The 27,658-nt window shown below is 36.5% G+C and overlaps 1 protein-coding gene across 3 annotated transcripts; it reads left to right on the top strand.

Moving 5' to 3' along the window:
* Nucleotides 1-6,465: 6,465 nt before the first annotated feature.
* LOC120342535 (uncharacterized) lies at nt 6,466-14,029 on the top strand. 3 transcript variants are annotated; one of them, XM_078116941.1, is made up of 7 exons: nt 6,466-7,172; nt 8,260-8,388; nt 9,448-9,560; nt 10,214-11,110; nt 11,338-11,570; nt 12,210-12,404; nt 12,795-14,029. In XM_078116941.1, exons 2-4 carry the CDS (start codon nt 8,340-8,342, stop codon nt 10,613-10,615), a joined length of 564 nt encoding a protein of 187 aa, XP_077973067.1. In that variant the 5' UTR covers nt 6,466-7,172; nt 8,260-8,339; the 3' UTR covers nt 10,616-11,110; nt 11,338-11,570; nt 12,210-12,404; nt 12,795-14,029. The 3 variants fall into 3 exon arrangements, with proteins under 3 accessions (XP_077973067.1, XP_077973066.1, XP_077973065.1); XM_078116940.1 differs by having other exon boundaries at nt 6,466-7,316; XM_078116939.1 differs by having other exon boundaries at nt 6,472-7,848.
* Nucleotides 14,030-27,658: the final 13,629 nt, after the last annotated feature.

The raw sequence follows: 27,658 nt of genomic DNA, 5'->3' as shown, positions 1-27,658 counted from the left end.
CAAAATTGAGCTTATCTTATCTGCAACTTAATGAAGTTGCAAAGGACGCAGTTAGTACGTAATCTTTGGCATTGCTTTTACTATAAAATGTTGAAGAAAAATACTTTATACGGACCAGAACACTATTGCTTATTTCGGATCAGCATCATATTTATCACGAGACTGACGACATGGCCAATTATTAGGGGCATAAAACGGCCTGTTAAAATTTAGAAATCTGTTATTCCCAACAAAAAACCATCAGTAGCCCAATTAGTAAAACATTTTTAAACTGCCAATTAAGGTTATTGTTTAATATTTGAGATTCCAGCCTACATATACGAATGCTGTCAATCATGTTTTGTCGACGTACGATTGAATCATCTCATTGGCATACACGACCAGTATAACCCATGGAAGTTGGTCGCAAGATAGTAAAGTTCAGTGTGGCGATCGGGTCGTGAATAAAGCGCCGTTAGGTCAGGTATCGAATAGTATGGCACCGTAGGTCAAAGATAGGTAAGTTGTGGCAGATAAGGCAGAGGGTCCGAGGATAAGTAGATTGAGGGAGATAGGACAGTAGGTCGAAAAGTGAGAGGTTCAGGGAGATAAAGCGGTGGTTAGAGGATGTGAAAGTTGGGGAGGTCGGGCAGTAGGTCGACTATAGATAGGTAAGTAAGTAGATGGAGGTAGGGCAGTGGGTCGAGGACAGTTTTAAGTGTCTTTAACGGAGTACTTTTGGCCTGCAAACGACAAAAGTTTACCGACCTCTGGTTTAGACTTCAGAGCCAGTGAAGTTACACAGTCATCCCATCACAAATCCGCCACCCACTGCCCTTTCCTATTCTCGATCCTCTGCCCTGTCTCTCTCGCCCAACTGCTCAACCTTCCTATCCTCGACCCACCGCCCGATCTCCCTCAACCGTCCTATCATCGACCCACTGTCCTATTTCCCATCCACTTCAACCTCTTTATCGTACGTCGACAAAACATTATTAAGGGCATAAAACGACCTGTTAAAATTTAGAAATCTGTTATTCCCAACAAAAAACCATCAGTAGCCCAATTAGTAAAACATTTTTAAACTGCCAATTAAGGTTATTGTTTAATATTTGAGATTCCAGCCTACATATACGAATGCTGTCAATCATGTTTTGTCGACGTACGATTGAATCATCTCATTGGCATACACGACCAGTATAACCCATGGAAGTTGGTCGCAAGATAGTAAAGTTCAGTGTGACGATCGGGTCGTGAATAAAGCGCCGTTAGGTCAGGTATCGAATAGTATGGCACCGTAGGTCAAAGATAGGTAAGTTGTGGCAGATAGGGCAGTGGGTCCGAGGATAAGTAGGTTGAGGGAGATAGGACAGTAGGTCGAAAAGAGAGAGGTTCAGGGAGATAAAGCGGTGGTTAGAGGATGTGAAAGTTGGGGAGATGGAGCAGTGGGTCGAGGATCGGATGTTTAAGGGAGCTAGGGCAGTGGGTCGAGGATAGGAAAGTTGAGGGAGGTCGGGCAGTAGGTCGACTATAGATAGGTAAGTAAGTAGATGGAGGTAGGGCAGTGAGTCGAAGACAGTTTTAAGTGTCTTTAACGGAGTACTTTTGGCCTGCAAACGACAAAAGTTTGCCGACCTCTGGTTTAGACTTCAGAGCCAGTGAAGTTAAACAGTCATCCCATCACAAATCCGCCACCCACTGCCCTTTCCTATTCTCGATCCTCTGCCCTGTCTCCCTCGCCCAACTGCTTAACCTTCCTATCCTCGACCCACCGCCCGATCTCTCACCGTCCTATCATCGACCCACTGTCATATTTCCCACCCCCTTCATCCTCTTTATTGTACGTCGACAAAACATGATTGACGGCATTCGTAAATGTAGGCTGGAATCTCACTTGGTAATCAATAACCATAATGAGTGGCTTAAAAATGTGCTACTAATTAAGCTACTGGTGGCCTCGGGTTTGAGGTGACTGTTTTTAAAATTTCGAAAGGTCATTCGATATCGACATGCCTGAGTTCATTTTCAGAAACTCATTCGATGTCGCTTGTATTTCCGTTCAAGACAAAACGATGAGGAAATAATAAAACGTTTGCACGCTTAGGCAATTTCAACGAATGTTCTGTCATATTCTGTTGTACATACAAATTTCCTTTACGTGACTGAAAAGGCTGAAAAGTCAAAAACAGTCAAAAAATATAATTCGCTCAGTGAGTGTAATCCTTTCCAAACTATTTTAGAGCCATGAAATGTTTTGTCGTAGCTAGCGTTACCAACTGCCCTTTAATTCAGCGTATAGTCCCAAAATTGAGCTTATCTTATCTGCAACTTAATGAAGTTGCAAAGGACGCAGTGACTACGTTATATTTGGCATCGCTTTTACTATAAAATGTTGAAGAAAAATACTTTATACTGACCAGAGCACTATTGCTTATTTCGGATCAGCATCATATCTGTCACAAGACTCACAACATGGACGATTATTAAGGGCATAAAACGGCCTGTTAAAATTTAGAAAACTGTTATTCCCAACAAAAAAAAACATCAGTAGCCCAATTAGTAAAACATTTTTAAACTGCCAATTAAGGTTATTGTTTAATATTTGAGATTTCAGCCTACATATACGAATGCTGTCAATCATGTTTTGTCGAAGTACGATTGAATCATCTCATTGGCATACACGACCAGTGTAACCCATGGAAGTTGGTCACAAGATAGTAAAGTTCAGTGTGGCGATCGGGTCGTGAATAAAGCGCCGTTAGGTCAGGTACCGAATAGTATGGACCTTTCCCCGAGCATCGACTTCCTTGTTTACTTCGTGACATTGGCCAATCAGCAAGATGAAAAAAGTGACGTAACAATGCCCCATTTTGCATCCGCTCAGACACTTTTCTCACTCAGACAGATTTTCAAGCGTGGTTGTAAACATTACCTCGTTTTCGCGTTTTTGAACTCTATTCGTTAGTGTTCAGTTGTGTTTCGGAAACTTAAATAAAAATCAGATAATTCAATAATCACTCTGTCTTCCTAGGAGTTTTAATTTAATTGCAGTAATAAAAATTAGTGTAGAAATAGCTGTGATAGACTAGCCTGAAATTCTTTACCGGTACTTTGAAAAAACCGATTGTTGTGTGCAATGAATCATAATGATGGTTTAAAACACATACCCCATTTTACAGGCGCCAACTCGCAAAAGCACTCCTAAAATAGCACTGAAAATTTTGCAATGGTAAAGTATGGGAAGAATTTTCCGGGGGTCAAAGGTCGGGGAAAGGTCCATAGCACCGTAGGTCAAAGATAGGTAAGTTGTGGCAGATAGGGGTGTGGGTCTGAGGATAGCTAGGTTGGGGGAGATAGGACAGTAAGTCGAAAGGAGAGAGGTTGAGGGAGATAAAACGGTGGTTCGTGAAAGTTGGGGAGAAAGAGCAGAGGGTCGAGGATAGGAAAGTTGAGGGAGGTTGGGCAGTGTGCCATGGAGATAGGGCAGTGGGTCGAGGACAGTTTTAAGTGTTTAACGGAGTAGTTTTAGCACGCAAACGACAAAAGTTTGCTGACCTCGGGTTTAGACTTCAGAGCCAGTGAAGTTACTGCCCTTTCTCCCACAACCTTCCTATCCTCGATCCACCGCCCTATCTCCCTCAACCGTCCTATTCTCGATCCACTGTCCTATTCCCCCAAACTTCCTATCCCCTTCAACCTCTTTATCCTCAACTCATTGCCATATCTTCTTCAACTTTTCTTTCCTTCATCCACTGCACTATCCGCCTAAAACTTCCCACCTTCGACCCACTGTCGGACCTCCATCAAGTTACTTATCTTCGACCTACGACGCTATACCACTCAGCCCCTAACCTAACGGCGCTACAATCACGACTAGATCGTCAAAAAGAACTCCACCATCTTGCAACCAACTTCCATGTGTTATACTGGTCGAGTATGCCAATGAGATGATTCAATCGTACGTCGACAAAACATGATTGACGGCATTCGTAAATGTAGGCTGGAATCTCAATTGGTAATCAATAACCATGATGAGTGACTTAAAAATGTGCTACTAATTAAGCTACTGATGGCGTCGGGTTTGAGGTGACTGTTTTTAAAATTTCGAAAGTTCATTCGATATCGACATGCCTGAGTTCAATTTCAGAAACTCAATCAATGTCGCTTATATTTCCGTTCAAGGCAAAACGATGAGGAAATAATAAAACATTTGCACGCTTAGTCAGTTTCAACGAATGTTCTGCCATATTCTGTTGTACATACAAATTTCCTTTACGTGACTGAGAAGGCTGAAAAGTCAAAAACAGTCCAAATTATAAGTCGCTCAGTGAGTGTAATCCCTTCCAAACTATTTTAGAGCCATGAAATGTTTTGTCGTAGCTAGCGTTGCCAAATGCCCTTTAATTCATCGTATAGTCCCAAAATTGAGCTTATCTCATCTGCAACTTAATGAACTTGCAAAGGACGCAGTTAGTACGTAATCTTTGGCATCGCTTTTACTATAAAATGTTGAAGAAAATACTTCATACGGATCAGCATCATATTGTCACAAGACTTACGACATTGCCAATTATTAAGGACATAAAACGGCCTGTTAAAATTTAGAAAACTGTAATTCCCAACAAAAATCCATCAGTAGCCCAATTAGTAAAACATTTTTAAATTGCCAATTAAGGTTATTGTTTAACATTGAGATTCCAGCCTACATATACGAATGCTGTCAATCATGTTTTGTCGACGTACGATTGAATCATCTCATTGGCATACACGACTAGTATAACCCATGGAAGTTGGTCGCAAGATAGTAAAGTTCATTGTAACGATCGGGTCGTGAATAAAACGCCGTTAGGGTATCTTGATAATAAATCCTGTATCGATCTAAACGGCAAGATGACAAATGCAATCACCAAAAAAGCGGGGCATAAGACAGCGATGTCCTCTAAGTATGTTGCTCTATGCAATAAGCGTCGAGCCCCTGGCAAGATCTGTGCAGATGAATACAAACATCCACGGTATCAAACTGGGTAAGTACGAACACAAATTAGACTAATACGCTGACGATTTAACTTTTACAGTAGCAAACCATATATCAATAAATGAAATTTTCCAGGAACTACGCAATTTTCAGCTCGCATCCGGTCAAAAAATTAACAAACAGAAAACCGAGTTCCTATGTATTACCAAACCTTCTCAAATTTTAATGTGCAACTCTCCATATGGACAATATATTAAAGATGACGTCAAAATATTGGTGGTAAACTTTGGACAAAAGCGACAGGCCAAAATGTGGGACGAACTCGAACGTGAATTATCTCGGACACTAAACTATATAAAATCTCGGCGGATGACGTGGTATGGAAAATCGGTGGTTATCAACTCGTTAATCATGTCTGTAATACTATTCCACGCGAAGGTGAAAACAATGCCAATGGGAAATATAAAAACATTTCAAAAATTAATTTTCAAATTTTTGTGGTTCCCGGAAAAAATAGAATCAATCAATAGGAAGAAGATGCAATTACCTTGGAATCAGGGTGGAATTAACATGACTAACATGAAAGCAAAAGTAGAAGCCTGTCTTGTAGAAAAAATGAAGACACTCGTGAGCGGTAGTAATCTTGACCAATTTTGGCATTTCGAAGCCCTGTATTCTTTGGGCTCAAAAATAAAGATCGTAAATAAGGAGTTGTACAGTAATTCGATGCCTCACGATATCTCAGTACCTGCATATTGGACATACCTACTAGAAATTTTTCGATCGGTGAATTTTTCGCACGATGAATGGGAAATAGCCAAACACAGAGACATTTATCTAAAACTTAAGAAAACTGTTTAGACCAGCGACAAGATACCATCAATTGGGAGGAGATTCATCTTTTATAAAGAGATGATCGTTCCTATTATACAAACGCGGAACGAGTCTGCTCCTATCGAATTGCACGGGAAGGCTATTTTTTTGGGGATAGATTAAAAGGAACAACTCTTAGATTTGGACCAACTGGAATCTTAAAAATGATGAACTGCAAGTTCTGTAAAATTGCGTCTGATAGCACCAACCACCTATTTTTCCAATGTAGTATAATAACGGCATATATTGCAGAAATTACCGAGATCCTGAACAGCCTTCTTAGCAATTCCATCACGGTGTCAAAGGAGCACATATACTATAACAGCTACAATGGTTTGCACAGAATACTGGTTACAAAATGTTTCGTCATCCTAAAAAACATTGTAATAAAACAGAAGGTCCAGCTAGACATAGGAAACAGGTATTTGGTATTTGGTAAACAGGTACTGATAAAAATATAGTAACAGCGATAACACTAAAAATTGCAGAATTCTTTTTTATAATGGATAACAAATTCAAAGATATACAATTTCTCGGACTCAGGACAAATTGGAAAGAAATACTAAACGGGTATTCCTCGACGTAACATTTTAAAGAATGATGGCGTTTCTCCAGCCACCACAAATGGTAGACCGAACACAATGGCGAAACCGCCCATTTTTAGCCTTGCTAATACCATCCAATATAAGCGGATGTGATGAATCCGGAGCCTCACGGTGGAAGTCATGCCGCGTCCCGTACGCGGTATGTACGGGAGCCGGGTGGCGGGAGTTGTGCTGTGCCCCGTATGGCATAGGCGGAATCTTTGGGTGAAAGTTATGCTGTGCTACACATAGCATATACAAAAACCCCGGGGCGAAAGTCTGTGCTCTTTTGGTGCATGGCACATACCGAAGCCTCCAGAAGTAGATGATTACTGCATGCAGTAATGGAGGGTATTCATTATCGCCACTGAGCAGTAATATGCTTACGAGGCGATATACCTCTATGGCTCGGATATGACGTGTCTCTAAGACACTGATCCGAGTTTGAAAAAATTTCTTATCCGCAAAGTTAGAAAAGGAAAAAAAAAATAAATAAAAAAAAAAAAAAAAGCGCCGTTAGTTCAGGTACCGAATAGTACCGTATAGCACCGTAGGTCAAAGATAGGTACCGGTAAGTTGTGGCAGATAGCGCAGTGGGTCCGAGGATAGGTAGGTTGAGGGAGATAGGACAGTAGGTTGAAATGAGAGAGGTTGAGGGAGATAAAGCGGTGGTTCGAGGTTGCGAAAGTTGGGGAGATATAGCCTAGCAGTGGGTCGAGGATAGGAAAGTTGAGGGAGGTCGGGCAGTGGGTCGAGTATAGGTAAGTAGATGGAGACAGGGCAGTGGCCAGTGGGTCGAGGACAGTTTTAAGTGTCTTTAACGGAGTCCTGAGGCTCCGTACGGAGCACTTTGAGAACCCAAAGTCTACGTAGTAGGATATAACAATGCGAACAACTAAGTACCGGTAACGAATGTTTCTCTGACTTTTGATCTCTTTAATTCTTCCTCTTTACACTCTACCATTGCAAAATTATTGGTACTTTTCTCAAGAATGGTTTTGCGAGTTTAGGACTTATATTTACCAAAACACAACTAAAATCTAACAAATAACACGCGAAAACCGACAAAACGAGGTAATATCACAACCACGAGAGACTGTCTGAATGGCAAAAGTATCTGAGCGCTTCTGAAACATTTATTGTTACTTCAATTTTGCACTTATGCTGATTGGTCAATGTTACGTCAGTAAATAAGGAAGTGTATACTCGGGGAAACATTCATAAAATATAATCAGATATTTATAAAGTTGTTATACATAAATACCCTGCACAGACGCGATTCTCATATTTATGGAAAATTTAAATTGTTTCGCGACCCAGAGCGGAGGACTCCGCGACCCAAATTTGGGTCGCGACCCCGTAGTTGCGGACCCCTGCTCTAGAACACTGGTTCTCAACCAGTGGGCCATGGCCTCTGGTCCACAGGAACATTCAAAGGTGGGCCATAGACCTATTAAAAATTGCTAGAGTTGCTGATAAAGTTGGTTAAATTTGATGGTAGTAGCAATGGATGCATAGTTAATGCTTTTTGCTGATTTTCATACCGTCTCGAATGGAGCCCAAACTGACTTTGCTTCAAGCTTGTTGATCACCAAACTTGCACACCTCCGTTGTGTCACCCAACCCGCAGGATCGCTCTTCTTGATTGAGAATTTACTCTAATCTTTATTATTCAAAGAATCAATAACACTTACTAACTTGGTGAAGCTTTTTAGGAATCTGCCCTAATATGGATGACAAATTAAATGTCATCTACAGTATCACAGTATTAAGGAAGCTTGATAACTATTGTTCATTGCAGCTTGATAAAAATACTCTCACATTCGATTAATCTTCTGTATTTCACAGTTCAACAGCAGCATAATTTGGGATCTCAGCGAGCATCCAGTCTATCAGATCTTGCTGCAACGGATCCTTCTGTGCAAAGTATGATGGAAAAGGGTTTATGGGATGCTGATGCAGGCATTACGTTATCAGGTAGATGTTGTTTGTTGCTCTTACTATTAACAGGGCAACTCATACAATCTAAAAATTTCTTAATTACTTCAATGAAAATAAAAACAAAATTTGTTTGAGTATGTTGTAAGCCTACCCAAAAGTTATGTTCCCTCTAGAACAGGGTTGTGCAACCTGTGGCCTGCGGGCCAAATGCGGCCCACAAGGGAAATTGTGTCACGGAAAAGTGCCAATTTTGAATGGTGTGCTGCCTGCGGAACGAGTTTTCAATTTAGTTTAATCTGGTATGTGCGAGTAATTACAATCCCTTTCCCTTGCAAAGCCAACACTTGAGTTCAATTTATTATCTATGCCTATGATAACAATGCTCTCACAGATAGCTTGTGCAAAACAAACAACTGAAATTTTATTGTGCATGCAACTACTGGAAAGCCTATGTTAAATGAAGGTTCGGCCAACGGTTTCACCCAGATATTTGTATCTGGCCCTCTTGTATAAGCAATTGCACACCCCTGTTTTAAAATATGAATTTTTTGCAACATTATCATGTAAAATTAAAATAGCTTAAGGAGTGTTACGGTACTACTTGGGAACTGACGTAAATGTGATGAAAAAAAAGAGATGCTTTTGATCGATGTTATGACAATGCCACTGTTTCATGCAATCATCTATGTTATCTGAATATTATTTTCTATTAAATTGAATTTTTTTTTTTCAAAATTGATCCAAATCGCTTTGATTTATTAAAATTCTGAAACTTACATCGCTGATGCTGGTAAACAGCTCGTTTGGCGCTTCATAAGTGTGTGTACTAATATGGAGGGAACTAATTTTGTTTGCCTACTTTACATCGAGTTGTATAAAGGGACGAAGGCTATGGGCAGTGGGTATATTCACTTGGCTAACACAGACAGTCCCCGAACTCGTAATCGAACTAAAATAAAAAAATTGGAATAAAATTATGGCCTAACTCTAACCTGGTACACACACTACGTGAGTACAGCTCTTTTAATATGCATAGTGACGACATCACAAAATTCATCAGTTTTAAATAGATTTTTTGATATGTTCTTACCACAGGTGCCAACAAATACAGAAATATTAACCCAGCTGGTCAATCTCAGGCATTGGCTGAACAAAGCAAAGAACTTCTGCAAGAAAGCAAAGCCAAACATCAAGCCATGGTGGCTCAGGTAGCACGGGTGAAAATGATTTCTACTAATTTCAATAATTCTTTTTTTATTAATTTATATTAATTAAAAGACCTGTTTTGCATAGTATTTTGTTGTGTTCAGTTTTAATTGCATAATAATACATACTAATTTTTAAATAATTTTTCATTCAATTATAAAGAGTACAGCGCTTTTACGGGTGGCACGATGACGTAGCAGTTAAAGCTTTAGGCGTAATTGTGCTGGCATTGTAAATTACATATCTTGGGTACAAATCCCATGCCCCCACTTCACCCAGGGTGTAATAAGTAGTGTGAGCGGCGCTCCAGAAGTGTGTGTACCATTATGGAGGTAAATAATTTTGTTCGCCTACTCCACATCAAGTTGTGTAAAGGGACTGAAACCTATTGGCAGAGGATATATTGACCTGGCAAACAAACAGTCCCGAACTTAAAATAATGAAGATTGTAATAAAAATGATTCCCTAATTTTAACCTGGTACACATACTACTGGAGTACCGGCTAGGCAATGGCGAACCGGTAAGGTGCCGGTTCTGCCAAATAATAGTAGCTCCGAGCATATTAGATATCAGCATCTGCTTGTATAAAACCAGCAAAAGGACGTGAAAAATATATAATCAACAGATTACTTTCACATGGTTCATGATTTACAGGTTATTGATGGGTGGAGAGGAGAGACAGATATTGAGGTTAATAATGCAGGAAATTTTTACGATGAAGAAAGTTTTATTTCAAGTGGAGTTCAGTGCATTGAGCCACAGAGGAGAAATTTCCTCGATTCTTTAATGTGTGGATGGGATGAGGAAGAATGTGAAGAAACCACAGAGGATCAATGTTCAAAATTGTGCAGAATAGAAACAGTTTCAGCTTATAGATGGGAATCACCAAGAAACAATTCACCAGAAAAAAGTCTTTTCTATTACAGACTTGTAGAATCTTATGTTCCATTAAAATATTCCGTCACCAAATTTTGCCCATGCAGTAAAAAAGCAGTTGATGATTCTAAAGCTAGTTTGCCATCAGCAAGTGAGAAAGGTTCCTTGACCGAAAGTTAAATCATGTATTAACCATGACTGCAAAGATATGAATGAAAAAGACCTAGTCAAGGGGAATGGTAGCATGCCAATTTCGATCATAAACGCCAAATCAGGCCAAAATCAAGAGTAGAAAATGTTTGGAATTCATACCATAAAACTGGTTCAAACAGTAGCAATCCATCCGCAAAATCATCGAAATCTCTAAAAAAAAATTCCAGAGAAAGTTCGGACAAATCATCGAATGAATTGAGCCTTGATACGTCTTCAAGTACAATGGTATATAAGAATGCCCTAGACTGGGCAAAAACGGGAGACAATCATACTGTACAAAACGCTATATCAGGCATCAAAGGAATGTTTGAGGCAGGAGAACTACCTTGTAAAAGATGGAGATATCAGAATTCATGCGCAGGTTCCATAAGAACAGCAGAGAGCTGTAGGAAAAACAAAAAGGAAGTTGTTAATAGTAACAAAGAAAGAAAAGCTACCCAAGAAAAAACAGTTAAGAGAAAGGTGAATGTATTTGGGATTTCCACTACAGAGAACTAGAAGCTGTAATTTAAAACTAGTATCGGTAATATTTGTGCTGTGTTGTAATTTATTAAATTCATTGCTGTTGTAATTGTTTTTTTTTTGCTAAAAAATCTTGGTTGAATTGAAATATATCATTGTTTTTTGTTTTTTTTCCAACCTGTATTGCCGTTTATTACTTTTTTAACAAGTTTTTGCATCACATGCAGGCACATAACATGGTTTCGATGGGAGTTGATGCAAAATCACAACACGTATATGAGAACAGATGACTCATACTCACTCAGACATCGTCCAAATTCAGCCTCATCAATAGCTCATAAACTGTCATCTTCAGCGAATGCATCTACCAATAATAGTTCTTGACCACCTCAGGTGCCATGACCACCAGAAAAACCTAAACCTGTTGAAAGAGTTGTTCCTACTGTGAGAAAACAATTAGGTGAGTTCTCTCATTATCATTGATGGAGTAGAATTGTATAAGTTTTGAAATCCCAACTAACATCAGTTAATAATGCCTGGCAGTGGAGTCTGGTCACTGGTCAGAGTTTGGTGTTTTTGTTGATATTGGAGTCAAAGCTGTATTTCAATTTCACGTTGAAAATTGTTTCAATTGTAGCATAGTATAGTATTCTAGTATGTGTCTAATTTTGAGTAGGCTGCGTTTGGACTCAACTTGTGTGCAAAGTTTGATTAGGAATGGGGCAACAAATTGGCTTTTTTAATTTTGCAGATCTATTCTTATTAGGAATCAATTCACACACTATATTTACATTATCTAGAATTATTACATTATTCGTAGATGAGAACAGAATCTCCAACTTTAAAATTTCCCTCAAGTAAATTGAATTATGTCATGATTCTCCTCGTAAATACAAAAAAATGGATGATACAGTAATAAATGAATTTCCATTAACAATTTCTGAAGAAACTTCTGCTTTTTTTGTTTGATTACCATATTTATTTCACAATTTGACTTGTTTTCAGAATTTTTTCGTAGATTTCAATAATATCTTGTGATATTATATTTGCTTGTGTGTTGTGTTTTTATTGGTTTGCATTGCTTATTGTTTTTGAATAGGAAATACTAAAATCACTCGAACGGGAAGTCACCCAATGTTGACGGGTTTGTCCCCAAATCCTTCTACTATGACAGTGAATGATGATAGCCTTCAACTTGACTTTTACAACAGTTTCAAATATGACAACTCGACAGGATCAACTAGTATCGTAGAGAAACCACAAGAGTATCACACTGTGGGAAATACAAATGGTGGTAAGTTGTTTTGTAATAGCTTTAGTAAGAAAGCAAGTTGGATTACAAATTCCGATGTAAAATAAAGGTTCTTACGCTATTATTGAGTTATAGTGTAAAGGAGGGTTTCCCAAACTGGGGTCCATGAACCCTTAGGGGTCGGTGATGACTGCACAGGGGGTCCGCAAAGATATTGAAAGAGTCCTAAACATGGATACAAATGGATTGTAATCTTATCAAATTTCTGTTAGTTTTATTTCGTTTTAAAGTATCTCAAAATTTATTTATATATAAGTTCTAAAATTCTAATAAATTCTACTAGTTAAATTTGAGTCTGTGATATTTCTTACTGTTCTTCATGAGAATATCATGAATTTTTAAAGTGCTATAATAAATAATCATTTTTTTTAGCTGTAAATGTTGTATCAAGACCATCCAGTGCCAAACGACCGACTTGGAAACCTTGAACCAATTTCTACTTCATCTGTGTGTTCTATTCAGATAATGACATCAAAGATTTGTTCTGTATCGATTCGATTCTTATTTTTATTCCAAATGTTATGCAATACGATATTCAACAATATCAAAGTGAAATGCTGAACCAAACTAATTTTAACCATATTAAGTATTAAATTTTATATAGATATTATTAACCACTATTATTTTTTATTTTCATTATTAGAAACTGGTATTTCATTTATTACATATATAGCACATTAATTCTGTTCCTGATGTTTAGTAGTATTGCTAAATTAACTGATGCTCTCATATTGTTTGAATAGACTATTAGTCTTTGAAAGCATCATTTAGTTTATTGGTGCTCTATGTTCTCGCTTAATTAAAACAATACATAACAAGATAAAGAAGGTTGATAGAAAATTAATGAAATTTCACCCGCTTTTGACACTTTCAGAGATTCTAGCATTGTTTCTGTAACACAACAGCACTGTGATTTCTCTAAAGTGATGAACTGCTGTATTACCAGTAACTTGAAATGTTCTACGTTTTTGTACTTATCACATTTGTTTCTAGATGTTTTTAACTCTTGTATACTACTTTATTGTATTCTTCGCTGTAATTACCTATATTAATCCGCAAATTCTCTTACTAAATATTTGTTTTATAGGATTTATACCAATGTGAGTACATTACACCTTTTATACCTGTCGAAATTGATTTTCCTATTATGCCAAACTGTGGTTACTATTTCTGTTTTTTCCCCTTTTTTCTCGCTTGGTGAACATACTTAATTGTATAATTTATATTATAGTGGCAAAATGTTATTTGGTCTTTAACATTGAAGAGCTGTACTTAAGACTATCAAATTTTTACATTTATTTGAATGTTTTGCGTCATTGTTTTTTGTATTGTACTAATACCAGTTAACATTGTTTGCTGCATTTAGTGAGAAAGAAATCTTTTTCAGTGATTCAGTGAGCAACATTTTTGCTACACCAAGATAATTTATCAATGCAATCTGGTAAACAAATATTAGCAAGTATTGCTCATGAATTCTGTTTCTTTTCAGTACAATATACATGTAGGCTCATGGACGAGTTTTAGTAGTAAATTGAAAGTGAAATGCCCACTTCTGAAAGAGATTTCAAACTACATGCTTGGATTTGATTATATATTATTCATATTTACATTCTTCACGAGTGAATCTTCTATTGCAACGTTGTCGAATTGTCAGTCAGACAATTGAAGTGCCCAGTGAACTTAAAACATTTAGCATTTTAGCGAGTTATGAAGACGAACCCAGCGCATTCATACATTATGGGTGGGTTAAGCATCATCCAACTCACTAGGAGTGGCTCGTCATTATATATATAGCAGGGATGGCGAACCACTGACCCGTTTGTGACCCACCGCGTTTTATTCGTGACCCACCAAGGCACGAATAAAATAAAAATACCAACATATCAGTGATGAAGTTTGATAAAACCCGCCTTAAATTAATCCTGCAAAAACTAAACTATTATAATGTAGGGGAAGGTGGGGCACGTTGGGACATGGGGCGTCCCCGCGAACGGACAACGGACGGGTAGAGCGGCGCAAGCTATGAGGTGAAATTGGTTTTGGGAGGTTGAAACTAAAATTTCACCGTTTCAGTTTTTTCTTTTTTCTACTGTAGCCTTCCCAACATGACAAACCACCGTCTGATATTTTTCAGCTCTAGTCCACTGTAAAATATTCATAACGTTGGCGAGTGGATGTGCCTTCCGAATTTCGCCGTGGGATGGTCTGAAAATATTTGTTTCCTATGGGGAACAATGGACCTGGGTTCAGTGGGACATGCCCTACAGGGCACAATTCGACAGTGTTTGATACAATAAGTGCTTAGAGACCTAGAGATGCGTTATATTTTGTGTAGTATTATGGTTTCTTTCGACCCATGGCCCAATATGGAATATATTCGAGAATCAATAATATTTCCACATTTAGATTCCCGGAAGGAAATAATCAGTTTTATTTGCAAAATTTTTTGTCCAAATATCTGAACTATTCCAGTTGAACATTGATTTAAAAAATATTAAATCTTCAAATTCGAAGTCTCTCTGTTCTTTAGACGATTATGCTGATTAAGTGCTTATTTTTGAGGGCATACTTCGTTGAATTTTGGCAGACTGACCCATTGTGCCCCAGAGTCTGTTCGAATGTGCCCCACAAGTGGGGTACAGTGGAACACTTGACAGACGATTTTCAAAGCATTTTGGTAATAAAATGTGTGTCGCAAGGAAATTTCTTAGTCGCTGAATAAAAACTACATTTTTCCCTCTATGCATTAGTCCCGCCAACTTAAGTGAATATGCTGAATTAACGGCTCAAAATATGAAAAAGAAAAAAAGTGTCCCAACCTTCCCCACTTTCCCCTACCGTCAGTTGGGCAGTCAGGGCTGCGATCGCTCATATTCAAAATTTCAATTTCCTGGCCGGTATGGTCATTTAAAAAAAAACTAATTTTGGACCTCCTGAAGTATGCGCACCAAGATGGCGCACAACCTGAACTCTGGTCGTGTACCAGGTCAGGGTTCAGGTTGTGCGACATCTTGGTGCGCAGACTTCCGGAGTACCCTGAATTTGGACGCATGTCCGCACCGCTATGCACAGTACTGTTATCAGCTATTGGCTTTGACATCGTTTATCACATAACAATGCAATTGATGTTCATTTCTCTCAACGTCTTGTCACTTTCCTTTCGAAAGTGCATCTGCAGAATGTTTTAGGGGTTATACGGGGTTATACGAGAACTAGATGCTACTTTGCATTTTATTAGTTTCTCGCTTACAATGCCGTTGAAAAAACAAAATCTTTCAGACTTGAAATAAAAACGTAGAAATCTGAAAATAACAATAAAGCAGTGTAAAAGTGCATTAATGTGGTTCAAAGCTGATCGAAAAATATAACTCTATCGGAGTGGAATTCCCTTCAAACTCTTTGAAAAGTAATTTGCCGCATCATCCTAAACGTTTTTGGTAATTCATATGCGTGTTTTCGTTGTCTAATTTCATAAAATCGAGTGCCATCCCTGTTAAAAGTGCTGCATAAGTGAAGCCCAAAACTACACCTACATCAACAGAATCTTATAAGATTTGTTTCTCCCGGAAATTATTATTTATAAGATTTGTTTCTCCTGGAAATTTATCCTGATTATCCTGGAAATCCCATGGCTATATGCCATATTTTTGAAGTCAAATTTCGATTTCAATTGTGGGGAAAATATTTCGAGTAAAACCGTGCTACTACTGCTGTAAGTGCAAATGATTCACATACCATTAAACGACGCAGGTATGAAACGATACGCTGGTCCACTGTTGCCCATCCACCCGAAACTTGGACTGCGGCCAAACTGAAGTTCATGTTTCACCATATGATGAAGCCGTATTTTCGGCTTCATTCCTAGTGACATAAATATAAAATATCATAGAATTTTGGAGGGGATCGCATAAACATATCAGCTAATGTCTTCTGCCCGTCTGCGTATTTGATGGGTGTATTGAACTGTTGGGATTCAGGGGGTTCGCTCGATCTCGCTTTTGAGGTGGAAAATTTGACAATGATAAATTCAGAATCAGATTGTGGTCAAAATATATTATTCACTATTTTATTGAGAAATCGTCTATTCAATGTGCGCAGTTGATGCTGATTTTCTTTATGATATCTCCCAATAGAATTTGCACATAGAACACTGAGAATTTGTGACATTTAGTAACGTAATCGGGTTTCACTAAAATACCCACGTATGTTCGAAGCACGCTGCATATCTCTTGCAGCAGAGCGATTACGAAACTATCACGATTCATGAATAATTTTTAGAGATACTGGGATAGATCACACGAAATTACTTTCTGATCATTGTGAGTTCAGTCTTTTTCTGTCCGCTTGGAAACAGGAGAATTCACCAGATTCGTCACGATCACCAAGCAACGAAAACGTCCACAAGACGTACTTTCTTTTTTTACGAAAAAGTAAGCGTTGCTCATTTTACATTTTAAATATCCTTTTTTGAATGCTATTTGGGTTCCTAGGTAGCCTATGGTAGAATTTTTGATGGGTCTACAAAGTGAGTTTACAAATCCTTCATGTTGATTAGGGTGGTCGGAAACACAGTTTCACAATACAACAGGCCCAAATACCTAGGAATAACTGCATTTTGGGGCAGTGAAGACGACATCAAATGGAATCCCACCAACTTGCCAAGCTAAATATTTTTGTCAATGTTACATTTGAAATGGGCCCTTTTTAAACACTATCGCCGCATAATTGGATTGTAAACGACTATTATTTATGACGGTACAGCGATGGTGTCTACATATACGGAGGGGCCTGTTGATGAAATCCACTTTGAATATAGATTGAAATCGGTTCGTTAGTAGTTGATTGGAATTTAAAAAAATAAATCAAAGCACATATAAATAGCACCAAACTTTATTATATTGATAGTTTTACGCTGTTTTATATCATTAAAACTCGATTTGGGGAAAATACTCCATTTTAAAAAAATCAAAATTTAAAAAAATTAATGCCATTTTTCTTCAGTTTTGAGGTGTAAACAATCAGAAAATAATAATAATTACAAGCCAAGAACAAAAGGTGTGTTACACGGTGATTATGTATGAGGTGATAAAGGTGAAGCCGTGGGAGAAATCTGACACTAGCTCGTGGCTGATAACTTGGTGATTTTTGTATCGTGTTATGCTGTAGTTTGTAAATTATGATCAAATAATGCATTGTTACTCTCTGCAACTGAAGTGTTGAATTTTGCATTGGGCCCTAGTTCAAGCTTGAAAAACAGTAATCGAACTATCCATAAGTGACGTATATATATATATAGTAGGCCCGTCAAATACGGATACCACTATAGCAAAATCTTAATTTCTCGTAATCTTTACCATATAGGAGCGTAACTCCCGTATTAAAATAACCAATTTGAACGTGCCCAACAGCCCACTGTCAATTTCGGCAATCCGCTTTATATTTTGTTAGATATGAGCATTTTTCCCAAAAAATTTATTCGGGTAAAACGGACACATGGATGGGTAAAACGAACATTAAACAAAATTAATTGAACACACTACTGAACTATTTGAATGCGTATAAAACGCCTAAAAAATCATAAATATTAAGCCTCGAGCATTACAGTGGGGGCGAGCAATGATGTTCATATTACCCCATCAGACATTAAAGCTTATTAATCATCCAGGCATGTACTTTCAACTGAACAAAAGCTTTGCTGATGCATGCACAATCTTTAGTTGATCAACTGAATGTCCTTTACCATAAATAACATAACGAAACTACCCTAATGAAACAGTCAAGTTATTTATATGTAAATTATTACTGGCTTTCCTCACATGTGAAAGCTTGAACGATTCTTCCATAAACACCAGCACAAATGTCATGAAACCATCTGAGGCATTGCTGACATTGTATCCACCCCTCATCTTCCTCATCATCGTAAAAATTGCCTTCACAAAACCCACAAACATCACTATTTCTAACAAACAGCCTTGGCAGATTCTTTCCTGTTTATAATTCTTCCTAATTTGACCTTGCTCACATGAGGTTTATTCAAACTGCTGGCCTCTATTTTCTTGGAACCTGCTTTTGCTTTTTTCTTAGTTATAATATCAGAGTCCTCTTTATTCTCTAGGACTGCTAGTTCTTTCTTATATCCTTCACTGGTGAGTATTCTCATACAAGTTATGATCGCTTTCTCACGATCACGAGGTGGTTTTAGTCGAGGTGAGGCCGGAAAGGGCAGAATCTCTTCAAATGAAGTGTCACTCGAATCCAATAAACTATCCTCTGGAGATGCTGGTGAACTACTCTGTTGTTCTGTAGAGATTTGCTGCCTAAACTTGGGACCTGATGTTTGCTGAATAGTTTTACTAGAACAAGGTGAATCATTGTCAGCTTGCTGCAAACCACATGCAACAAAATTATTACTTGTCGACGAGATAGTAATGGGGAGCGGTGGTTGGGAAGTGATGTTGCTAGGCTCTAATAAATCGAGGTTTACTAAAGTTTGACAGGAGCTGCGGTTTTCGTATATTTATTAGAGATGTACCGATGTATCGGTATCGGGTATCGGTATCGGCAATATCGGCCATTTTTACGGTATCGGCCATGTATCGGTATCGGTGAGATTAAGGCCGATATTTCCGATATATTTACCTTTTTGATATGGTCTAGAATGTTTTAAAGATAAGTTGGAATACTACTTTTTAATTTATTTTTTGTCTGGAGAGATCGTGAGCTATGAGCCATACATGTCGCCACCCCCGCGAGAGAATATGATTCACGTGTATTTTTATCAGCCAAATTAGCTCAACTAATTTGGCTATTTTCGCTGTCAAATTTTTATATTGAAATTTTTAATATTACATAGTAATTATGAAGAAATATATCAACACGGCACATAACAAAAAGCAATTAGACGCCCAGTTTTAAATCATACAGTGGAATTGGGGTCCTTATTAACGGCACATGGACTTTTGGCACGGGTATAAATTTTGACTGTTTGTCGTCAAGTACGAGTGTCATTCAGTCCGTCGACATCAATAAACTAAATTCCGACACAATTATCCCTCTACGCAGGTATATATAGATATATTGACATGACCGCCTAGCCCTAGACTATAACAAAATATATGATAGCAATTGTATAATATTATAAAATAGTAAAGTAAAAAAATGTCCTCGACGGTTATAGGTAGGCCTTCTTTTGGTCGGTGCTGATTGATATTCTTTCATGTTGGCTTTGACTTACTTATTGCGTCGACGATTACGATTAGCGACGAAATGAAATATTTGAAAAATGCTTTTAATTTGATCTTAGGACGGCGGCTCTAGAATGTGTGGGTGATATTCGATATTCTTTTAAACACGAATAACGATTTTTGAAGGTCGCGATATTAACATTAAATTCATATTGGACATCCCGGCTTATGAGTTTCAATTGAACACCGAGATTACTAGCGTTACTGTACAATGTATCTTAATCAGTTAAAGCATATGGATACCAATCATTAATTTCATATTATGCGACATATATATCTTTTTTTTCGATCTGAAATATTGTGTACTATGAACAACGCTCAGAGACCATTGTTTTAACCCGTCTGCCCTACACAACACACCTAATCAAGTAATATTTACATAGTATCGGTATCGGAATATCGGTAATATCGGCCTTTTTGTAGTATCGGCGTATCGGTATCGGTATCGGCGTTTTTAACTGGTATCGGATCGGTATCGGTATCGGCGACAAAAGTGGTATCGGTGCATCTCTAATTCTTACGCTCCACAGTTTGATAGCCTGACACAATTCAGCAAATGTGCTCATCCACAATACCGAAGACCTCAAATCAATCAGCTGCATACGGAAGCCGCCAACATTCACCCAATCAAATATAGACAAATCTAAATCGTCATGGCTGTCTGGTTTGAAACAAAAAATACTTTACCAAAACATCGTAAGTCTTGAAATCTATTGCAGAACTGTGTCTTTAGATCACTCATATAGCCACAAATTACAGAAGAATTAACTTCGTGATCACCCAAAATTTTTTGAAGATTTAGGAAATGGAAGTGTAACATTGAACATCTTGAGTATAGAGATCGAGTTCGACAACGAAAGATTTCCACGTCTCCAAAAGATCAAACACTGTTTGACCAGAACCTTGCAAACAAAGATCTAATTCGTTTATGTTTGTAGTGATATCTATAAGAAACACTAAATCCATAAGCCATTTATCTGGGTAGTGTTTTTCTTGATTCGGCAGAAAATCTTTATTTCATTCAACTAATTTCTCATGAACTCTACCGCAACCCAGCCATCTGGATGTACAATGCAAAGAAAGGTCACAGTGTGCTCTCTCCACAAAAAAAGACGCAAGTAGTTGTAGAACGAGCAACAATGAAGTTAGCAATTTTAACCATGTTTTTTAACGCGTTATTCCACCGTTCGAGCAGACAGGATTTTGACAAATCCTCAAAGAGAACTACGAACCAATCAATGAATACTTTTTAAATGAGATTACCATTGGTAAATGGCTTTTTACAATTCGCAATACATTCTGCAACTTTGTAGCTACTTTCCGTAGTTTTATTTGTAGACTACTGTCAGTGGCTTTTCAAAAATGCTACTTTGTTTTTCGTAATGAAAAACTACCTTTTTAAGAGCTCCATTCTTCTCAGAATCATCTTTAAATAATAATTATTTGTGTAATTTTTTCAAAATGACATTTAATACTTGAGATACGGCAAACGACATTTCACAGCAGGGTGTACAAACATCTCTGTCATTACGACAGACAAACCCCAAATCTGGTAGCCACGACTCTTGAAATTCTCTCACATCTGATTTCGACCTTTGACTGCTTACATCACGTTTAACATCACGACAAACGCAATTACCGGCATGCGAGTATCGATGACTTCACAGTGTCGTTGACGCGAGCGTACAATAATGTTAAAAAAGTGATGATGATGTTATAATGATTTAAGACACAGCAGCACAGCAAACACGTTTCGCACCGAATGTACGGTAATTTTTATTTTTTTTTATTTCCACATTTTACGTGTTTTCGGAAAATTTTTTAGGGCGCCGCGTGCCTTATAAAATCACTTCGCTTACCATGATTGACACGCGTGCCGGGTTTGTCGAACACTTCATACTGTAAATGGATTGGCTTTGAGCAGATGCAATTTTAGACCATTTTCATTCTTATTCGTGACGTAACAATATTTACATCCGAATGAATCTTAAAGTGAATTTAACGGTGACAGCACATTTGAACCCACGTACATTTGAACCCATATATTTGCACCCGTATATCCGCGGGTTCAATTTATATACGGGTGCTAAAATCCATGGGTTAGGGTTAGTGTGGGTTCAAATATCCGTAGATGCAAATTTCCATAGGTGCAATAGTATGCAGGTGCAATTATCGTGGGTTCAAAGTACGGGCTCAAATGTACGTGGGTTCAAATGTAATGGAACCGAATTTAACAATTCTATGCTAGGATGCCACTACTATGCATATGATCGTAACTACAAGAAAGACACTAAATTACCCTCAATTTTCATGGGGATAATATTTCATTCATAATCTCATTTAACAGCAAGAATTTTTAGCCCATAGCGGGATGGTACAGGTCAGAGTGAGATGTCATAGCCTAAAGCGCCTCATTTAGGAGTGAGTTACAAATAAAGTGATCAAGTCTGGATTGTTCGCGTATTGTTACTTGAATAACATTACTACATTCCAAAATAATTTAAGCTTCAAGATTATATAGATTTGCTATGGTTTACTCGTATTTTACAATAGTTAATGTTATTTGCATTAGGCTAAGTACTTATCAGTGTGATAATATGTAATAATGAGTTTTACTGGATGATCGGAACAGTTCGCGATGTAACGCGCGCCGCCATATTATGGGGTACTTATGCATACTAGTATAACAGCGACCTGGTGTAACTCCATTGTAGTAGACCACGGTATAGTACAATTTTGTCATGCCAACCCATTTGTCACACGGCCAGTCGATATTTGAATTTCGAACCTTCAATATTGGTCAGCATGCCAAGGCATTCTGAAATATGTTCCTTCGTGTACCTAGTTTATAGAAGTTTATTGCTTTGGCATGCGAAAGTCTGACATACTCATCTCGTTAATATTTGTTGATAGGGTACATATAGCCTGCATCCATATTTTTGAATGGAACCATTCGACATGCAACTGTTCGGCATAGTGAAAATCGTGTGTGAAATGGTAACTAGATATCATTCATCGTATTACTCGAAATCTTAATGGGCCAACATGCACGCGGTAATGTTGATCATATAACACACTGATCTTCAAAAAACAACCAATTTTTGTGGGATTGATTTTTTGAATAATTCGTAGTGTTCGATTTCATGAAATTATAATCACTGTTCCGTTCAGCTTTAATTGGAATAAACCAATCTTGACCAAAATAAAATATTATTTTTTAAATTAGAAGAACCAATAAGAAGAGCATTTTAATATTTAATGATCCAACTTGGAGGGTCGTCATGCACCCGGGTAGCATTTCTACGCCTGTCGTTTATTATGCACGTAAAATAAATAAACTCTTATAAGAAAAGCGAAAATGTTTTTAACCTTCTTTAGACGAGATAAATCCACAAGGTGATATTTTTTGCCGACGCTTATGCTCTTTTTCTAATGAATTAGCTTTTTGTGTTGAATTTCTTAACTGCTTTTCTGAATTATTCATGGTGAACTTGCTTTGTGATGGTTTTGAACGAAAATGCATTGAATATTCATTACTCTGTATGGCCCTTCTATGCTTGATATTTGGACATAAAATCATCAATGATTATATAGGATTCATATGGTTGACGGAGTCTAGTCATAAATACCTGCTATTGCCTTGCTGGAGTTTCTATAAAATGTATCTGACGCACGAAAACTTGTCAAATGTTAGTAGGATAGGACGGAAAATTTCCAATGAATGAGATATAATAGTGTAGTTGTTAGCTAATATAAATAGATTGATTCTGACTTTGGAACATATTTTGTAGCGAACTGATATGATGTCATAGATGGAATTGCTTCAATCAGGTTTGTCTTGAAATTCTGCTCCATTATTTTACTCTTTGATGTATTTAAATATTCTTAGTAACTTCATGTGGTTTTCTATTCCACGGTTAATTGCCAAGAACGACCACATTGACTAATTGTGTGGGAATTCTGATTGGAGTTTTAATGAACACATTTATATATAAAATTACACTGTGCAGAAATACAATAAATACTATCGCATTTTTATAATAAATCAAACAATAATGTTAAAATATATGCATTCTTCTTGAAAATCATTCTTCAGCAGTGTCTGCAGTATGAACGGAAAATGCTATATAGTTACGATTTCATGCTTTGCATATCAAAAATTTCGTTATACTTAGCTAACTGAGTAGGTAAGATGGCTTATGGTTAGTATTTGCTGAATCAGCTTGGTCAAGATGAAGTTGTGCAAAGTGTTGGATGGTATTAACAATAAATGAACATTTATATTCTGTGTTAAAATATATGACAGTTAAACTCATTGAGTTGACATTGGTTACGTCTGCGATGACCATATGAAAAATTTTTTTTTTTTTATATCCATTTCATCCTGTACCACGTCGATTTCCTGATTTATATCAGGATAACTCGTCTTGCGAAACAGGTTTTTGATAAAATCATTTTGGCAATATACACGTTACACACGTCAAATAGCCGATTACTTTCTCTTTTGTGTTAAATTATAACGGACAATTTCATCAAGGGACTTGGAGACGAGACGCTCTTACGACAACTTAATGACGTATATTTCCTGCTACGATCTAATTGCTAACTACCCCGATTAAGCTTGAACAATGATAACAATTTATTCCGAATGAGCGCTAATTATCCTCGTTCTTCTTTGACATAATTCAATTTGTTGTGTTATCATCTGGTTATTTGAAAACAATAAATCCTGAACAAGTGAGGTAACGGATACGGTCATTTACTTCAATATACAAACGGAAGTATTCTTTTATATTTATTGGTCTAAATATTGTTGTCGTGCTTATTGAGTATACAACTAAAATTGTGCTACGCTTTGTTCCCAATTAATAACATCAATCTGCTGAAAATGAACTACTCTAAAACTAACCGTAATAAAAAAACGAACTTAAAAAAATAATTTATATACCATACTCCAAGAATTCAAGTTGATTTCCAAAAATCAGTTATCTAGCCCTTATTGCACATCAATGTTAAAAAAAAATAATATTTCGGAATCATAATATTGGGCTTCGTTTATTTAACATAAATTAGACCGTTACTTAACGAGATGATATGAATGGAAATTTAAATTTTATATATTATGCAGGTTCTGTATCATTATACAATACATTCATTAATTATTCAAATTGGATAAGCTAAAATTAATATGCTATTGAACTTGCAGTAAAAGAGAGAATATGATCATATTTTATTGAACACGACGCTACATATTATATTTCACAAACTTGTCTCATCCGGGAGATTCTGTGTGGGGGTAGTAGTTATCTTGAATTGACCAAGCGTAATGTTGTGAAAGCGTTATTATTTTAATTTTTCTGTAACCGATCATTATATGCGTATATTGTAAGATAATCCCATGCAAACATGCTACAACATGATCGTTGTTTTAGATGGTCTTGCATTGGTGATCTACACAGTGCACAAAGATAGTGTTTTTTTTGTGATTGATGTTAAATTGAAAGATATCTTCCCGATTATTAAACTATCGGCATTGTCAAATTGTTGGATGTTTCTTGGGTGCAGGAGAACAGATATACCAGATTTTGTGTACGGTTTTTTTACTATACAAATAATTTGTATGATATGAAATATTAGATTAGTTAATTTTTTGACGAGCAGCCAGTGGAGATTTTAATCAAACAAAATGCCAGATTGAGTGACTGGCAATATATCGAGTTTAATTTCACTATAATCAATACTTAAACTTTTTAAATTTAGTTTCCTCTTTTTTTCATAGTTCAAATATTGTGAATTTCATGACGTCGATATTAAACACCTGAGCAATCCTTACTTAAATCCTTAATTTTATGTACCAGATCATTTTGTTGTACTCGCGAGTTTAACAAATTGATTCGTTCTGTCTATTGTGAAGAATCGCAATCGGAAACTTTCTCTGTATTGAACAAACATAGTTTGCTGCAACCTGAATGTGTGAAATTACACAACATAAAGTTGATAGCTTTGAGATCAGAAGTCAAAACCCTTGACATAACCTCATTGAGGGAAGTGTTAAGTTTACGTGCAGCATTATTATGTCAAATAGTTTTGACAATTATGACAAAAAAATATGAATATAATTTATGACTTGTCTTTTTAGCACTTATGATGGATCGAAATCGGAAATGATACTCTAAAGTTGCAAATTGAAAATCTAATCGATTGGATCAATGGTTCCGAATCGCATTTTAGTATAAACGAAGGAAACAGTCTCAGTTTTTCATTTTATTATATATATATATATATACTACTTTGCTACCCAGTGACCATAGAGTTTGTCCTTTACAAAGTATAAACATAAACAAATGGTTATTCCCAAGATCAGTGCAGTTTTTCAGGTGTTCTAATGTTACTAATTCATCAACTTGTCGCCGCTAAACAGTACTAATTGTTTGTTAGTTGTGGTTTTGTTTCGTTTAGTTAGTATTTCAACAGATATGATACATTACAGACTGCAAGTCATCAGGTTACAGTTTGATAGTATAATAAGATTATTTTGTACATTATATGATGAGAAATATTTAGCTACTGGTTTTATTTAATTTCTGATCTTTATATCAAAATATGTTTGTCAATAAGTTAATTTAAGGTTGTCATTTGAGTCATTTAAAAACCTTCACTCTTAGGTAGCTTGCGCAAATGTAGAATAGTTTTGTATAATTATATAGTGGAAATAGTAATCAATATTAAAATATTATCTACAGAGTTTTGGTGGTGTATAAATTGATGAGACAAATCAAGATTTTATATTAATTAAGGATTTATAATATATAAATACCTCAATTATTATGGGTGAAAGTCTTCCGTGTTTCTTGTTAGTTTACGTCAATGAATGATTGAGCCAAATTTTCAGTTTTTTAGTTGCAGGTATTAATGAATTATTACTTTGTGAAAATATTACAATACAATATGTTTCGCTTAAATTACGATTCGTGGTGGAATTAGTTTCATCCAAGGATAAAAAAAAGAATTTCAATCCTGAGCGAACAGATAAAATGAACTGAAAACTCAAATCCTTAATAATTTATATATTTGAAGATTGAGGTAAAAATTACTAAAACTACAATTTTAACATGGCGTTTGCCCGTTTCCAATTGAAGTTTATTAACTTTTTCCTATGCTGTTTTTCCTATGAAGAGTATTGAATCTTATCGGTTTTATATTAATATGATTACATAGATATTTCAATTAACATATTTCATAAACTAGTAATGTAATCTTTTCTTTTGCAAATAAGACATAAAACTGTGAAATTAAATTGATGTTCGGAACTATCTGTAATTATTTGGTTCTCAAGCCGGTAATTATCAAATTTCCAAGCAGACATTCCGACTTTTCAAAGTAGGATTTCGAATGTTGATAAACCAAAGGGTAATTACCGAAAGTATTGTTTTGAAATCGTGAAATAATTTTAATGTTCCAATTACGTTTTAATATGCATGGGAAAATAAGTCTGGTATGTTGTATGTAATATTTATCAAGTTAAATACTGTGAAAAAATGCAAGTGCTTGTTTTTACAGTTAAAGCAATATCTATAAGTCCAAAAGTGCAGCAAGGACAAAGTGAATTTTTATCAAATATTGTAGGGATTGTAAAACATGTGGTAATAAATTACCTAATACAGTAAATTAATGATGCACCACTAATTTATTGAAACTATTTGCTTTTCAGAAAGCTTTGAAAAGTACGAAGATGAAAGATTTCAAAAAGTGAAAAGGGAGTTAAAATAAAAATAAAACAATCTATCACTATAGGAATCAATATTTTATATAAATTATAAAATTATAAAATATTACCTTTTACTTGTCTATTGCCTGTTCATATGGCGAAGATTGGATAGGCTTTACATATTTATCCCAAGCGAAAGAAATACAGAATAGACGGCTCAATCATATGTCAAACCACAGTCTTCCGTCCGGTTACTAGACTATGTCGGGTATGGGATTAGTTTG

Source organism: Styela clava, chromosome 10 (assembly GCF_964204865.1).
Source record: "Styela clava chromosome 10, kaStyClav1.hap1.2, whole genome shotgun sequence".
NCBI lineage: Eukaryota > Metazoa > Chordata > Ascidiacea > Stolidobranchia > Styelidae > Styela > Styela clava.
This window is presented reverse-complemented; position numbering and strand designations above follow the sequence as displayed.